Source organism: Dioscorea cayenensis, chromosome 3, assembly GCF_009730915.1.
Source record: "Dioscorea cayenensis subsp. rotundata cultivar TDr96_F1 chromosome 3, TDr96_F1_v2_PseudoChromosome.rev07_lg8_w22 25.fasta, whole genome shotgun sequence".
Lineage (NCBI taxonomy): Eukaryota > Viridiplantae > Streptophyta > Magnoliopsida > Dioscoreales > Dioscoreaceae > Dioscorea > Dioscorea cayenensis.
The window spans coordinates 16,330,251-16,347,556 of NC_052473.1; the positions used below are offsets into that span (position 1 = coordinate 16,330,251).

Genomic DNA, 17,306 nt, shown 5'->3' on the forward strand with positions numbered 1-17,306 from the left:
GGAATTATTAGCTATTTTTATAAGTTAAATATATATTACTAAATAAATTCCTAAACTTAAAGATGAACTTAAAGAATTTACTTTGCATTAGATCCAAAAACAATTGATCATCAATCAAAAATTTTTGAATTTTCATAAATTTACTATGTTTTGATCCAATTAATATATTTTTCTTAATTACATAGTTGAAAAATTTCCTTGAATTGACAGGAGTTTAATTAATTGCAAGACATTATGAATGACTCAATCCTTTGTTACTAATGTGTCTTGAGAATAAAAACATGAAACCCACTAATTTGTTTGTTTCTTTTGGATAAATGGGATAAAGAACAAACATTTATTAAAAGAGTAGATAGCTACATAAGACAACAATAATACATAGGAAACAACAACATAAAAGACCATCCCAAACCACCTGAGTGATTAAGGGTTCCGGTAGGAAAATGATCAAAACAAAACACAATACAAAAACACAATAGACCACAATCCAAGTACTAAAATATATAACAAACAATGCCTACCGACACAATTTGATCTTTGCTAGAAGATTTCTAACCATATCAACGATATCCTCCATGTACCCATCCACTGTTAGAAAGAAAGAATACCGCCAACTTCTCTTAAAAAGTAGTAGAGCCACCCATCCCAGAAGCTCATAATGAGCCCAAAGCAAAAATTGCTATGGTTATAAGGCGCTCCATTGTTTCTTCATTTCTGTGATCATCTTTAACTTGATTTTGTTGTGGTGATGATATATTATTGCAACTCTTCACCAAAGGAGGGCCACAAAGATAAGGATTCCCCTCGTAGCTTTTCTCATCAAATGTGCTAAATTGTCCAACCATTCCAAGTGTTGGGCCAGAGAGGTTGTTATATGCCACTGAGAAAGATTCAATGAAATACAACTCTGCTAGTTGTGAAGGAATGCTCCTTCCAACATGTTGTGTAGAGATCTAAACTTTCAATCTGTGTCAGCTTTGACAATGTATTAGGTATTGGGCCATACAACATGTTGTTGGACAAATTTAATACTTGAAGCCATGTCATGTTGCCGATCTCCATTGGGATCCAACCAACCAATTTGTTGCTAGACAAATCTAGCCCAGATAAGTAGTTGATAATATCACCTTTGTACAACTATATGATCTCTCTTTTTGTTGCAAAATCGATATATTGAATAGGAAAGAGTATATTTGCTCATCATAAGGCATATCAGAGATGTGATTCACAATATTGGGAATAATCAGCCCAGAGTTGGAAGATTGAATATCTCGCAAAGGTGACGTAAGATGCCAAATCACGGCCCATATTATGAATGCATGCAGGAACATCTCCTGATAAATTGTTTTTGTGAAAAGTCTAATATGCGAAGATTTTAAGTAGCATAGTTTGTTTTTGGGATTGGTCCTTTAAAATGGTTTCCCTTTTCAAAGAGAATATCATTACATTTTTGAAGGTGCCTATCCAGTGAGGTATATCACCAACAAAATGGTTGTTTCCCATGTCTAGTATTTTCCAAACTGTTGCCAGATAGCACTTGGAATGGGGCCTGTGGAGGTTATTATCCTTTACATTCAAAATACAACAAGCTAGTCAAGTTGAAGCAAGATGGAAATAAACCGGATAAATTATTGAGAGAGAGATCCAGGGAATAAAAGCATTTGCAGACCACAAAATTCAGATGGTATACTTCCTTCTAAACTATTTCCTCCAACATGAAAGGCCCCAAGGGTATGAAGGTTGTTCATACAACTAGGCAACGTGCCAGACAATTGATTTTCACTGATATCTATGATTAGAAGATTAACCATCTTGCAAATACTGCTTGGGATTTCTCCAATTAATTGATTCTTATTGACAACAAAACTAAATAGAAGACGTAGGCTAGAATTGTTTTTAAATATATTTCCTTGAAAATTGTTCTCAGCTAAGTCTAGCATTAAAAGATTATCTAAATAATCAATAGAATTAGAAATTTGTCCTGATAACTTGTTATTTGATAAGTCTAGGTAATATAGTTTGCTCAAATTTTTAAATGAGAAAGGGATGACACCTCGCAAGTAATTATTCGACATATTCAAATATTTTATACTAGGAATCACATTGCCAATCCTCAAAGGTATTTCTCCGATGAGTTTATTGTTGGATACATCAAACCATAACAAATTTGTTTTGAGATGTGAAGGGAAAATCAGTGATCCAGTTAATGAATTATTCCTTAAATTAAGATAAATTAGATTAGTTCTATTTTGAAAAAGCCATGTTGGAATATTGCCTTTGAGGTTATTGTTAGAAAGATCAATATATTTTATTTGATACTGAGTGGACAAAAACATGGGAATTGAGCTAGACCCTTTATTAACAATGCAACCTGATAAGAAAATACCATCAAGTTGAAATGATGGCATCAACCCTACATATTCAAGTTGGACCTCTAACTGATTATTATCAGAAAAATCTAACACCTTAATCCCAGTATTGTTAGCAAATTTAGCTATTGAGATATACCTCTAAAGTAATTGTTTGAAAAGAAGGCATACTTGAGTTTTTGTAAAGGTTTCCAATGATAGTCATAGGAAAAGGCATTCGGAATTGGTTGTAGGAGATATCAAAATAATTGAGAGATGGTAGATACCCAAGACACGATGAAATATCTCCTCTTAAATTATTGTGACCAATGCTTAACACTTCAAGATTCTTTATCTTGCACAATCCTGATAGAAAATAAGTAAATAATATTTATTATCAAATGATAGTCTCATCATACTGAATCAATAGATGTAAATTAAATCAAAAAACAAAATACTACCCGTAAAAACAATGTAAAATGCTTGCAAAATTAACAATAGTTTTTTATGTGTACTGTCAAGATTAAAGTGATCATAATTCTAGTTGAACTTTAATGAAACCTTGTATTTCTAGGGTAAAGGCCAATTTTGGTTGATGAATTCGACCCAACATTTATTTCTATCATTTTTCTTTACACCTATTATTTGTCTAGAATAATCTAGGATTTTCTCGTAATTAAGTGTAGATGCATGACAATAACAGAAGAAAATGGCATTGATTTATAGACTATTGTGCAATTTCGAAGAATGAGAAAGTTGCCTTTAAATTAATGATACATGCCAAAAAATGAAAAAAAAAACAAAAAACAAAAGAAAAGAAAAACTTTCACTCAAGGCTTTTTACTTTGGTGAATTATATGATTACCAGTAAGGATACGCGCGCAACTATGTCCCATGGAATTATAGAAAACATTTTTTAAGGTGGGATTCATCCTCAATTCCCACATTCCCACCTTGACATGATGTTTGGTTGCTTGGATATGCCTTTTCCTAAATAAAAAAGTGATGGGAGGCGGATATGTAAAGAATCAATATAGAATGTTTCTTATTCTAGTAACATGATTAAAAAGATGTGATATAGAATGTTTCTTATTTTAGTAACATGACTGAAATAATGTGGTGATGTGGATTTGTTTGTATTAATATTTGTATAAATAACCTTTTGTTAATACAAATAAGTTACCTTTAAGAGGAAGTCTACCACCCATGTTATTCCCATCCAAATAAAGAGCCTTGAGAGAAGATAGCCCAACTAAATATGGAACAATGCTTTCATTTAACTGGTTGTAGGACAAATCCAAGTATTTAAGCTTGCTCAACTTCAGTGTGGCACTAGATACTGTACACACAGAAATGAAGAACATTTAAAAAACAAAATATAATTTTCAAATAAATAAGATACAATTATTTGTTTGCCAATATCAATGATTTTGATTAAATATCAATATAATTTTAATTTATTTTTAAACAATTTAAAAATAAGAATAAGTTACCTTCAAGAGAAAGTACTCTACCACACGTTATTAATTCCCATCTAGATAAAGCGTCTTGGGAGAAGATAGTCCAAATAAATATGGAAAAAAATTACTTTTATGTAAGTGGTTGTGGGACAAAACTAAGTATTTAAGTTTGTTCAACTTTAAGGTGGAATTGGATATTGTACACAGGCAAATGAAGAGCATTAGAAAATCAAAGAAAATGACAAAAGAATAGTATCCTCACAAAAGATCAAATCTCACTTCTATTTTTTTTTGCAAAGGAGAGCAAAAAGCTAAAGAAGAAAAAAGAAAAAGACAAAAAACTAGAAACAGAGCTTCAGATGGGAGCACAGGTCATCCAGCCAAGGGGGACGATCACGGCCCTGAAGAAAGAGAGAGATTTCAGGATTTGAGCGGCCAAAATTCGCCAGGGCATCCGCCAGGATATTTGAGTCGCGGTCGATGGTTTCCAAAGAAATGTTGGGGAAGCAGCTCAAAAGATGCAGCATCTTCTTGAAGGTTGGCTCGAGGCGCCAAGCAACCGATTTGTGAAAAGATTTGGTCATCAGAAAGACTCCAGGGCAATCACAGCAACATTTTCTCGGTCCCAAACCATTACCTTTCTGTCATGCATCTCCCTGCTTCTATTATCCAGGACATCTCTAAGTTAGCTAGAAACTTTCTCTGGGGTAAGAATGGCAATCGAATTGGCTTCCATTCTGTTGGTTGGTCTGTTACAACCCTTAGCAAATCTGATGGGGGCCTCGGTATTCGCAATCTAAACCATGTCACGCACTCTCTAATGGCTAAAAACATTCTTACTCTCTTGAATTCGGAAAATAAAATCAAAGTGGGGGAATTTTAAATGTGGCAGTTGTAGGAGTCAAGTATAGTTCTCCCTTGCAAACCCTCCCTGCTATCATCCATTAAATTTGGTTTTTTTTCTCCCTATCCTTTCCGAGGAGGAGATTTGCGGAGAATGTCATTACTAATTAAATAAATAAGGTACAATTATTTATTTATCAATATCAATGATTTAATTTTTATTCTTATTTTAATTTTTTATCCTTTAAACACAAGAAGATATTACCATTGAGAGGAAGTCCACCACCAATATTATTCTCATCAAGATAGAAGTCTTGATAGAAGATTATAGAACAATTTTTCATTTAACAAATTGTGGGACAATTCCATGTATCTAAGCATGCTCAACTTTGACATGGCATTGGATGTTGTGCACGTACACAAACATGAAGAATATATATATATATATATACATATATGATGACAAAGGATCCTATTATCATTCCTGGTTAGAAGCTTGAACCTTAATATAGCATGAAAAATCTGTTTTTACCTAAATCTCTTTTAATAAAATAAGTTTTGCACAGAATATAATAATTTCTAAATAAATAAGATACAATTGTGTATTTGTCAATATCAATGATTTTGCATTAATATCACTTAAATTTTTATTTTTTATAACCTTTAAATACATGAACATGCACGTTACCTTTGAAAGGAAGTCCACGTCCGATATTATTCCAATGCAGAGAAAGAGCCTTGAGCGAAGATAGCCCAATCAAATATGGAACAATGCTTCCATTTAATTGGTTGTAGGACAAATCCAAGTATTCAAGCTTGCTCAACTTTGGTGTGGCAATGGATACTGTATACACAAAAAAATGAAGAACATTAGAATAACAAAGAAAAATGAGAAATCCAGCAAGTAGAAACAACAACAGAAATGTAGAACAGAATGAACTCATGCATATATAATAGTACCATTAATAAAGTAAAAATTATTATGCGAGAGATCCAAGTGCTGGAGGTTGTCCAATTCTGCTAGACTCCCAAAACAATCACTAGGGATGCAACTGTTGAAAAAGTTGTCCGATAAAATAAGGCCTTGCAGTTCTTGGAAAGGTAGGAACATTGAGATATTCAAAATGTTGTTACTATCTCCCTCCCAAGATGTGAGAGCTGCAAGGTCCAGGTGCCTGACATGTTTAGTGGTGGGTGAGCAGTAAACTCCATACCAACTACAACAATCAAAGGAACTCTTATTCCATGACTCACGGATAGAGTATGGATCACTAAATGTTGATTTGATATCAAGAAGAGCAATCCTCTCTTCCTCTACACAAGCAAAACAACCATTTGGTTGTTGTAAGACTTGATGAACCAGCATCCAAAAAGGAATGAGCCATGATGAACACAAGAGAGATAGCTGCAAATGCTTCATCTTAATAAATTAATTAGCTATGTATGAACCACTTGCTAGTTCTTCCTCACCAACATGTATTTATAATGATGTGCCATGCCTAACACCTAAGCATGCAAGAGTAGAGTAGCATTGATTGCTTTGTGGAAGTCAAGAGTCAAGCTTGTTTATTTACACAAATAATGGACGCTTTAATTTGATAGCTCATGCCGTGCAAGATCATTCATGACTTATCAAAGTCAAGAGTCAAGCTTGCCGGCGCCTATTTCTTTTCCAATGAACCCATTGATAGCAACTCATCCATAGTCAAGAGTCAATATAAACACCCTTCTCTAAAATCCATGTTATGCTTACATGAGGTATTTCATGATAATTTAAAAAGAAATATCAGAAGAAATCAAGTTCACAACTAATCATCCATAAAATTCCTCTTTCTATCTACTTCACTTAAAATATAAATAAAAGTCAAAAATGATGTGCCAGGGCAACAATCATGATAACCATTCAATTTTTCCAATTTGATTTAATATGGTATCTAACAATAATACTCAGATGGATTATATATATATATATATATTTCCACTTGATAACTTTTCTATGATTTTCATGGATTCATTGCAGATGGAAATTAAATCTAGGCTTTAAACTCAAATCTTCATTAAACTGAGCTTTTTATATTTATTGAAAATTTTTAAAAATTTTAAAATCTTCAATTTTCTATCTCAAATCTAATTACAATTTTTAAAAATTAGATGATATTTAATAATGTTTACTTTTGCCTAATACAAGGTGTGGCACGCATGTAAAAAAAATGTCATTTGCATGTAGGCCTCGTTTGGATTGGCTTGGCTTTTAATATAAGTGCTTTTTTTAAGTTTTGTAGAAGTACTTTTAAAAAAAGTGCTTTTCAGAGTAAGTTAATTGTTTTTCTGTATTTTATGTTTGGATAGGTTAATGCAGAAGTGTTTTTATATGTGTAAAGTTATTTGAATGTGAAATTGTAAAAGCACTTTTGGAGATGGTAAATTACTAAAATGAGGGAATTATTCATTTGTCAAGGCTAATTTTGTAATTTTACACCCTAAAAAATAGTTTTTCAAAAGTGCTTTTCCGAGAAGCACCTAGTGGACAGCTTCCGAAAAAAGCTGAATTTCAACTTTTTTCACAGCTTTTGCTTCTGCCCAAAAGCCCAAACAAACATGTTTTTTAAAACCCAAAAATGCTTAACTTATAAAAAAACACTTCTGAGTTTAAAATAAGCCCATCCAAACAAGCCCTTACAATGGTTAATGCTTAATTACCAAATTAATTAAGCATTAACCATTATAATAAAATTGCTACTACTCCAGTAGATGTGATGGAGATCACTTGATTTTGTTAGGTGCTATATCTTTCCAAACTGTAATTTCCTTCAGTGCAAACTAATTTTTCTATCCACAGAAACTTGATTCTAATAGTTGCATTGGTTGCATTGGCACGTCATAGAAACTTGATCACAAATTGTGAGAGGGAGTTCATATTGCCTGAGTTTTAGAACTAGAGTATTCCTAGTTCGATTCATCAAAGTCCCGACATGTGTCGACTTTCGATAGATCGTAACTGCGAATACCCTGGTTTTGGAACCAGGCAATATGAGCTCGCGAAGGGGGGGGGTCTTTGGATGACAACCATGATTCTCATCTAGGGGAGAAGGAGAATCTTTACTTATCTATGTGTATACTTATGTTTGGGTATGCACATGGAAGTAATAATTACCTTCCAAAGAGACATTTCATTACCTCTTGAAGAAATGAAAATAAATTAATATGTATTAAAATATATGTATATGTATATGTGTACATATATTTAACTATTTATTAATATATTAAATAAATATAAATATATTTTTTATTAAAATAATTAATATTTAATTATAATAATCATATAATAATTCTATTAAATAAATATTTATTTCAAATATAAGTTATAAATTTAAATATTAAAGTATAATAATTACAACGATGGATATAATTGGCATATTTTGTTTAATTTAGATATTTAACCTATATTAGTTAAAACAAAAAGAACAAAACCAAAAATTGTGTGTTAATCACGGCCACACTCACAGTCCAGCTGAGCTAGAAAAGCCATTCTATTTCCCAATGTGATTTATTATGATAAATATAGTTGTCAAATGAATGATGTTTTTCATCTTATAATTTTCTTCTATCGGGTTCATGTATTTATTAGAATTGAAATTAAGCATAGACTCTTGACGTGACCTTATCAACTTGTATTTCATATAAAAATATGTGGTGTATTGATTACTCGTGGAATTGAAGGGTCACATTTGTCTATTTCTCCCAGTGGACCCTAAGATATATCTCATGTGGTATAGAGATCATTTCTACATCAAATGTTCAGAATGATAATCAGTTGCTATATAATAATGTTACTGGTGATGGAATGGGTGGAAAATCAAGTCCTGATTTGAATTCAGGAAGTAGAATTACAGCACTATGGAAAAATTAGGCAAGCAGCTATCATGATAGCAGGTTCTTATGGTCCTAACTGCAATAATAGCTTTAGAGTGTTGGTGGAAAATGAAGGAAGGAGTAATGATCTAGTTTATGATGGGAAATAATGCAACGAAGAGGGTAGTAAGAGCAGGAATTCTAGCCTACGAAAAATGTTGAAACATGACTATGTCTATGGAATATTAGAGGACCTCAGTAGTCCTCTAAAAGCAATCTGAAATTAAAAATATGATTGCTAGAAATAAGGTTGTTGTTATGGGTATTTTGGAAACAAGAGTACAGAAGGATAATTTTTCTGAAGTGTGAACTAAATTAAATTTAGTCGAATGGAGTGTAGAGCACAATTATTGGTGCCTACATTGTGGAAAATCATTTGGGGTGAGGATGTTTTTTGCTGGACATGTATATATGGATCTTACCATCTAGAAATGAGAAGGAAGCTATGGAGAGATCTGTTAAAAATTGGAAGCAGTATAAAAATACCATGGCTCATTCAAGGTGATTTCAATTCTGTCTGCAGCAATGAGGATAGAATTAGAAGAATACCTATTAATGTGGAAGCTATTGATGACTTTCCAAATTGGATTTTGGGATTAGATCTGGTGGAGGTTCAGAGAAATGACCATAAGTTTACTTGGACCAATTTTCCAGGAGGGGGAGAAGAGGATCTATAGGAAATTGGATTGGTGTTTTGCAAACCAATCCTGGTATTCAAATAGAAGTGTGAAAGCGCCATTCAGGTTCTTTAATATTTGGTGTAATCATCCTGAATTTTTCAGGATAGTTGAAAAAATTTGGACTCTGCAAATTAGAGGGAGTATGTATAGAGTCTATCATAGATTTAAGCTACTCCAGGGTGAAATGAGGACTCTTAATAAAAAAACATTTGATAATGTATCAGAGAGAATTTCTAATTGTAGGGCTAAATTGGAGGAAGTCAGAAGGAGAATTGCAGTTGATTCATTTAATGTGGAAATCCAAAGGGAGAAAAAGAATAAAATTGTTCAATTGCAGGAATTAATCACCTAGGAGGAAAGTTGCTTTAAACAGAAATCAATGTGCCAGTGGATCCAGGAAGGTGGTCAGAATTTCAAATTCTTCTTCAAATTGTTGCAACAAAGAAAAGCCAGGAATTCTATAAGTCAGTTGACATTATCAAATGGAGAGATATGTACAAACTCAATTGCCATAAAAAAATTCTATACTTGATCATTTCAAGGATTTCCTGGGTAATACTAAAAATAGAAAAGGATTGTTTGATAATTCTGGGTTCCAGGAATAAGTATTACCAAATGATGCTTGGCAATCACTTTGTCAAAGGATGACAGAAAAAGAAATTAAAAGAAGCTTTTATGGAGCATTAAGGATGACAAAAGTCCAGGTCCTAATGGATTTAACAGTTTTTTTCTTTAAAAAGGCTTTGAGTATTGTGGGTAAGGAAATAAGCTATGCAATTCATGAGTTCTTTTGTAATGCTGAAATGTTGAAGCAGACCAATTCAACTATTATCATCCTCATTCCCAAAATTAGTATGCCAAAGTTAATTACTGATTATAGGCCCATATCATGTTGTAATGTGATCTATAAAGTGGTATAAAAAATATTGGCAGGCAGATTAAGACAATTCTTGGGAGAAATTGTGCATTTGAACTAGTCTGCATTCATACTAGGGAGAATGATATCAGATAATATCATGCTAGCTCATGAATTGCTCGGAGGGTACCACAATGAGAAAAATGGGTGTTGTGCTATGAAAATTGACTTGCAAAAGGCTTATGACTCAGTTTCTTGGGATTTTTTAGAAGTTTTATTAGCATTTAGATTTCTTGCTCATTCTATCAAATTAGTCATGAACTCTGTTAGATCAAGCATGTTTTTAGTAATGATTAATGGGCAGATGGAAGGCTATTTTCCTAGCAAAGTGGGATTAAGGCAAGGTGACCCAATTTCACCATTATTGTTTGTCTTGTGTATGGAATACTTAACCAAAGTTTTTAATACAATGGCCTTGAAAGGTTTCAAATTTCATAGAGACTGTGAAGACCTGAAATTACCTCATTTGTGCTTTGTTGATGATCTTTTGTCTTTGCAAAGGGTGATAAACATTCAGTTGGGTTGATTTTGGGATGTCTCTGGCTTAATACCTAATGTACAGAAAAGTGCAGTGTTCTTCTCTGGAGTTGAGTAGACTGAAAAGGTGTAACTTATGAGGATTTTGGGCTTCAAAGAAAGGGTACTACCTGTTAAATATCTTGGCCTTCCATTAATATCAACCAAGCTGAGAAATGAGCATTATGAGGATCTAATTTCTAGAATCACAGTAAGAGTCTCTAGGTGGGCCGTAAAGACTCTTTCTTATGCAGGTATAATCCAGCTAGTAAACTCAGTTTAAGTAAGTATGCATGTCTAATGGTGCTCACTTTTCCTTTTGCCTAAAGTTGTAGCCCATGAAGTTGAAAGGATGTGTGTAGGAATTTCCTCTAGCATGGAATGATGGAAACAAAAGAGGTGGGCATAGTAGCATGGAATGAAGTTTGTCAGCAGAAAGTTTCGGGTGGCCTGGGAGTAAAAACCCTTGACAATTTGGAAGTAAGCAGCACAATTAAGACACATATGGAAGTTAATTCAGGAGAAAGAAACATTGTGGGCAACGTGGGTAATCAGAACTAGATTTAAGAGGATGAGTTTTTAGGACATTACAAAGACACCTGACAATAATTGTAATTGGAAGAATTTATTGAAATTGAGAAAGATTGCAAAACCCCTAGTAAACTACCAATTAGGGGATGGAAAGAGTTTTTATTTTTGGTTTGATTCTTGGTGTCATGGATCATCAATTGCTGATTTGTTTCCAGAAATCAATTTCAAAGAATCATATATTGTTAGAGATGCTTTTGTAAGTGATTTCTGGACTAATGAAGGATGGGTGATTCCGACAAGATGAGATATCACTATGGCAAGGATTCTTAATTTCTTGAATGAGCATTTTGAAGTAAATATAAGTAAGCAGGATTGTATTACATAAAAAATGGATAGGCAGGGGGCATACAAGTCTAAGAGCACACTAAATGCATTATTTCCATCTCATTTGAGAATTTGTTGGGCTAATCTGGTATTGTCGGCAAGTAATATTCAGAGACACTCTTTTTTGCTGTGGTTAGCAATCCGGAAGAGATTACTTACCAAAAAGAAATTGGTCCATTGGAAAGTAGTTGATTAAAAGGTCTATGCACTACGCAATCAGCTAAAGAGACAATTGAGCATCTCTTTTTTAACTATGCTTTCTCTAACATAGTTTAGTCTAAAGTTTTGAAGGTAATAAATGTAGGAAGAAAGTCACTTCTATGGACTAGAGAAGTGAGTTGGTTCTGTCGAAAGGCAGCTGGAAAAACCTTGCTAGCAAAGACATGAAGAACAGCATTGGCAGCTAGTGTGTACACAATTTGGAAGGCAAGGAACAGTGTGATTTTTCAGCACAAAAATGTTAATGAAGAGGCAATCTTTGAAAAAATTATAGAGCTTATGATACTCAATTATCTAAGCCAGATACCCAAGGAGGGTTAGGGTAGAGGATGGTTAAAAATTGGGAATGAGGAGAAGCTGGTAGTTGATCATCATTATCCACACTGAAACCTCTTTTCAAGGGTTGCGAGAGGTCAATTTCCACGCATACTCAGGCGAGCTTCATCCAGTTAAGAGAAAGTGTGTGGTTATCAATTTTGAGAAGAGTACCAATATCCTCAATCACTGTCTCTAAAATATCTCTATCCCAGTATTCTACAGGCAAGTGATGTAGCTATAACCAAATCACAGCCTTGGACAAACTTGCAAACACTGATTGGAAATGTTTGTGCCAATATGAGGGTTGAAAAACCATTCCATTAACCGACCACGGTCCCTCAAATAGCATAACTCGGAGCATCTCCACGGAAGCACATCGAACTAAGAAGTAACCATTTGGCATATCAGAGATATGACAAACACCCCATTGCTTCCACTTCTTAGTCAAAACTGATTTCACTAACTCCAATGGAGGGGCTTAGCCAAGAAATTTCCCATACAAGGCATGTTGGAATTTTTTAGAGGCACGGTCAAGCCAACTCTGATCAATCTCCACAAAATCTATACATGAAAGTCAAAGTTTTTCTAACAGATCTCCCTGAATCAAGGGTGATTCCTCAAGCCTCTACAGGGAAGTACTAGCCACAGTTGCCCATGACTTGGTGTGAGTCCTAAAGGAACCCAGAGGAAGCATTGATGGGTGTCCCTTGCTTGTCATAGCAAGCAGGGACAGGAGAGAGAGAGAGAGAGAGAGAGAGAGAGAGAGAGAGAGAGAGAGGACTTGTCAAGATCATTCATGACTTATTAAAGTCAAGAGTCAAGTTTGGGGGACTTGTCAAGATCATTTTGACTTATTAAAGTCAAGAGTCAAGCTAGTCAAGAGTCAAGTTTGGGGGACTTGTCAAGATCATTATGACTTATTAAAGTCAAGAGTCAAGATTGCCTATTTTTCCAATGGATCCATCGATGGACAAACTATATATTTATTTATTTATTCCTTACATATTGAGTTGGGATGTTATTAGCAACTAGTCAAGATCATTCATGACTTATTAAAGTCAAGAGTCAAGCTTGCCTATTTTTCACATGGATTGAATGATAGTCCATCCATGGTCAAGAGTCAGCATAAACATATTTCTCCCAAATCCAAATTACACTATTTTTTTTTATGAAAAAGTGGATAAACCACAATCCATTAAGCTCAAAGGAAGATACAACATACAACAACTACTAGATGTGGTCGAAAGCAACAAAAGCAAAATACAAAACAGGCAAAAGCCCCAAGGTGCACAGGCGCCCAGACACCTCATAATCTAGTCAGTGCCAGGAACATGTGTCTCCTCCGAGGTCCGAGTCTCACCGCTACCCTGCGCACGCTGGCCGATAAACTCCAGACTTCTTCTAACAGAGCTGATATCCTCCTCCATCATCACTCTAGGTCCCTATGCGACATTAGAGCACCAAGATACAAGCATACGGTCAATTTTTACAATGAGACAAAGTGAACAAGCATAACATCTGGCATTGAAAAATACAATTATTTCTAGCTAGCCGATATTCCAAATTAAAAGCTTTTAGCCACTAAGTCTCTAAAAAGCCCTTCTATTTAGATGTAAACAAGTCCTCCACTGGCCCCAAAGATCCTTGACAGAGACTGGAATCCTGGGAAGTTGCAGAATCGAAGCAAAGTGCTTTCATATGTAATTTGCAAATGGACAGTGTATGAACAAATGGTTAACCGACTCTGAACCGGCTTGACATAAAACACAGGTGTCAGTAGGTAAACGGTTACATCTCCTTTTAATCAGATTATCCAACGTAAGGATTTTGTTTTTCCACACGAGCCAGTTAAAGAGATTGATTTTTTTTTTACATCCCCCACGCCAAAAGAAGCGCGAAATCGGGCAACGGAGGCCCCACCGATTAGAAAAGTGTAGAAGGATTTTACAGAGAAAATCCCATTCCCATTACGGCCTCACCGTTTCTTATCAACCAAACTATGATCTACATTTCTCATTCTTGCCCGAACTGGGCCGATAAACTCATTACTAACAAAAGGACGCTCGTCCAATAGATGAATGAGCTCGTGAACCGTGCCATTGGGGTAATGATCGGGCATGGAACTCCTCCGCCACCGCCTCATCGAAGCACGACCACCAAGCCAACCATCTTTCCGAAAAAGTCTCCTTGCCAGTAATAACCTCGTAAGAAAAGCAGCCACGAAGAGCCGGTAGACAAGATAACACTCCTTTCCAAAAGAAAGAGATCCTACCAGTCTGTCTAGGCCACATCATCGACTGGCAAGAGCCATAGTTGAAAAAGAATGACTTTGGCACCTCCCCAATCGAAATCCATCATAAATTTCCACCACCATTTACCCAAAAGTACTTGGTTAAAAACAGCAAGATCCAGGATGCCCCAACCCCCGCGATCCCGAGGTCTACAAAGATTTTTCCACGCAACCAAACGGCATCCCGGGTGATCAATATCCGGACCAGACCAAAGGAAATCCCTTCAAATTCGGTCAATCGCTTTAACAACCCAACCCGGTAAACGGAACATGGACATCCAGTAAGTTGGGATAGCCGATAGGACTGAATTCACAAGCGTAAGTCGACCCCCCAAGGAGATATGACGCAGCTTCCACGACGCTAGTCTGCGCCTGACCTTAAGAATAAGCCCTTCCCAATCTTGTCTACGTGGTCTTCTACCAGAAATAGGGATACCCAGGTAAGTGACGGGAAGCAGATCTCTTTTGCAATGCAAGGTCTCGGTCGCCGCCCGATCACGTAGCTCGCCCATTTTAGTCGAGTAGAAGCAAGTTTTAGAGAAATTTGTTTCCAGCCCCGTCAACCCTTCGAATAGGTATAAAATCAATTTGATAATCCTTAGGTCCTCAATACCCCCAGAAGTCAAAACCAATAAATCATCCGCATAATGCAAATTGCATTTGCTGCCAAGATTCCCTAAAGGTACCCCGACCAAAATCTTAGAATTGAGCGCATGGGAAAACATCAAGCTAAGCACATCAATCACTAGGACAAAAAGAAGAGGAGACAGAGGATCACCCTGTCGCAACCCTCTCTTATATCTAATATACCCATTTGGAGTACCGTTAACAAGGATAGAAGCTTTCGAAGTGCAAAGAATACACTTAATCCAACTAATCCATCTTCCCCAAACCCACGAGCGCACAGAAGGTCAAAATGGAAGTCCCAATCGACCAGATCAAAAGCCTTGGCGAAATCCACTTTTAAAATGTACCCCAAGAGCTTACGTTTATGGAGATTAAAAATCAGCTCCTCCGCCGTGGCAATGTTATCAAGGATGCACCTTCTTTTCAAAAAAGCAGATTGGTCCGCTTCAATCAAAGAATTCAAAATCGAGCTAAGGCGGGACGCAAGAATTTTAGATATGATTTTTAACCTAGAATTGATTAAGCTGATGGGGCGGAAATCCCCCGTAAACTCTGGACTCTCCACCTTAGGGATAAGAGCAATGCTCGCCCAGTTAATACGATCAAGATTCGCTTTCCCCCAATAAAAATCATCGCAGAGCTGCATCAGGTCCGACTTAATCAACTCCCAAAAATGCCTGAAGAAGTGCAAGGGGAAGCCATCAGGCCCAGGCGCCTTATCCTTGCCAAGGTCAAAAACCGCCGATTTAATCTCCTCCAAAGAAAAAGGTCTCTCTAGCTGCGGCAGATCAACACGATTCCTTGTTGCCAATAACTTCCCAAAATCGATCAAGAACCGATTCGGGCGCTTGGAACCAAATTGCTGTTGAAATTGGGCAACAAAAGCCTTCCCAATATCTTTAGGATCAGTCAAAGTGTCCCCATTAGAAGTGATACAAGGAATTAGATTCCTATTCTTATGACCGTTGGCCACGTTGTGAAAGAAACGTGTGTTGTCATCACCCTTTTTTAACCACTTCAATCTAGAGCACTGTTTCCAATACAACTCTTCTTGCTTGTGAATTAGAAACAATTCTGATCTGAGATCCTCCTCCTGTTTGAATTCCGTCAATAGCAGAGGCCTGATCTCCTTAGCGGAATCCAGCTTGTCCAATTCGTGAAGTAAAGCAAGTTTCTTCAGTTTAGTGGAACCAAACGAAAATTTAGCCCAATGGCGCAAGTGGGCTCTAAGGAACATTAATTTCTTAGAAAAGACAAAAGCACCACAACCCTGGGGAGAGCAAGCCTCCCACCACTTATTAACTAAGTCACCAAAACCTTCCACAGTGATCCAGGCTAACTCGCACTCTAAAAAGGCCGCGGGTTAAAACTGTGAAACCCCAGCTCAAGCCGGATTGGGACGTGATCAGAACCCAATTGAGGCAGACTTTTCTGAGTCATTTTAGGAAAAAAGGTAGCACACTCTCCACTAACTATGAATCATTCCCGACTTTTAACCCAAATCGGCTCCGCCTGCCCATTAGTCCAAGAGAATCTACGTCCCACCGGCGGGGGTTCTTGCAATTGAAGATCATGGAGAAACAAGTTAGCCTGTCTAATATCCTCCAGATTGTGTGGCCCACCATTTTTATCCTCCAGGTTGAACGTGGCGTTGAAATCTCCGTAGATAATCCAAGGCATCCCCGGAGGTCCCACACTAGCACGCAGCTCCTCCCAAAAAGCATTTTTTTAAGAGATTTAGCGTTAGGGGCCGTGAGACCGTAGTACATCTCCAAGTCAAATTCACATTCTTAGCAAAAGAATTCCACTCGATAAAGTGAAAGTACCACTCCACACTGGCTTACCCGTGAGAATTGCACTATTCCAACCTATTACAATCCAAATTACACTTATACAATGAATTAAGTTCATAATAAGTTTTAAAAGAAATGGAAGAAATCAAGTTCACAATTAATCATCTATAAAAATTCACCATTTTCTACATCACTTAAAAATATAAATAAAAAAATCTAAAATGGTTTTGTCAATGGATGACTGTTTACGTAGCTGAGTTTGTAAACCTACTCTATTTACCAATTTGATTTAATATGGTATCCGTAGTTCTTGAATGGATTATATTTTTTTCCACTTAATAATTTTTTATCATTTTCATGGATTCATTATAAATGGAAATAAGTCCAGACTCTAAACTCAAACCTTCATTAATTATTCATTGGAGATATTTGTATTTGACAAATAAGTATAAGTTCTTTTAAAAATGTT

At 35.9% G+C, this 17,306-nt stretch overlaps 1 protein-coding gene across 1 annotated transcript; it reads right to left on the minus strand.

Moving 5' to 3' along the window:
- Positions 1 to 653: 653 nt before the first annotated feature.
- On the minus strand, positions 654 to 6,091 carry LOC120250922 (receptor-like protein 9a). The gene is made up of 5 exons (XM_039259575.1): positions 5,612 to 6,091; positions 5,340 to 5,495; positions 3,532 to 3,687; positions 2,541 to 2,714; positions 654 to 880 (listed from the first exon to the last, which is right to left on the minus strand). Exons 1-5 carry the CDS (start codon positions 6,069 to 6,071, stop codon positions 654 to 656), a joined length of 1,173 nt encoding a protein of 390 aa, XP_039115509.1. The 5' UTR covers positions 6,072 to 6,091.
- Positions 6,092 to 17,306: the final 11,215 nt, after the last annotated feature.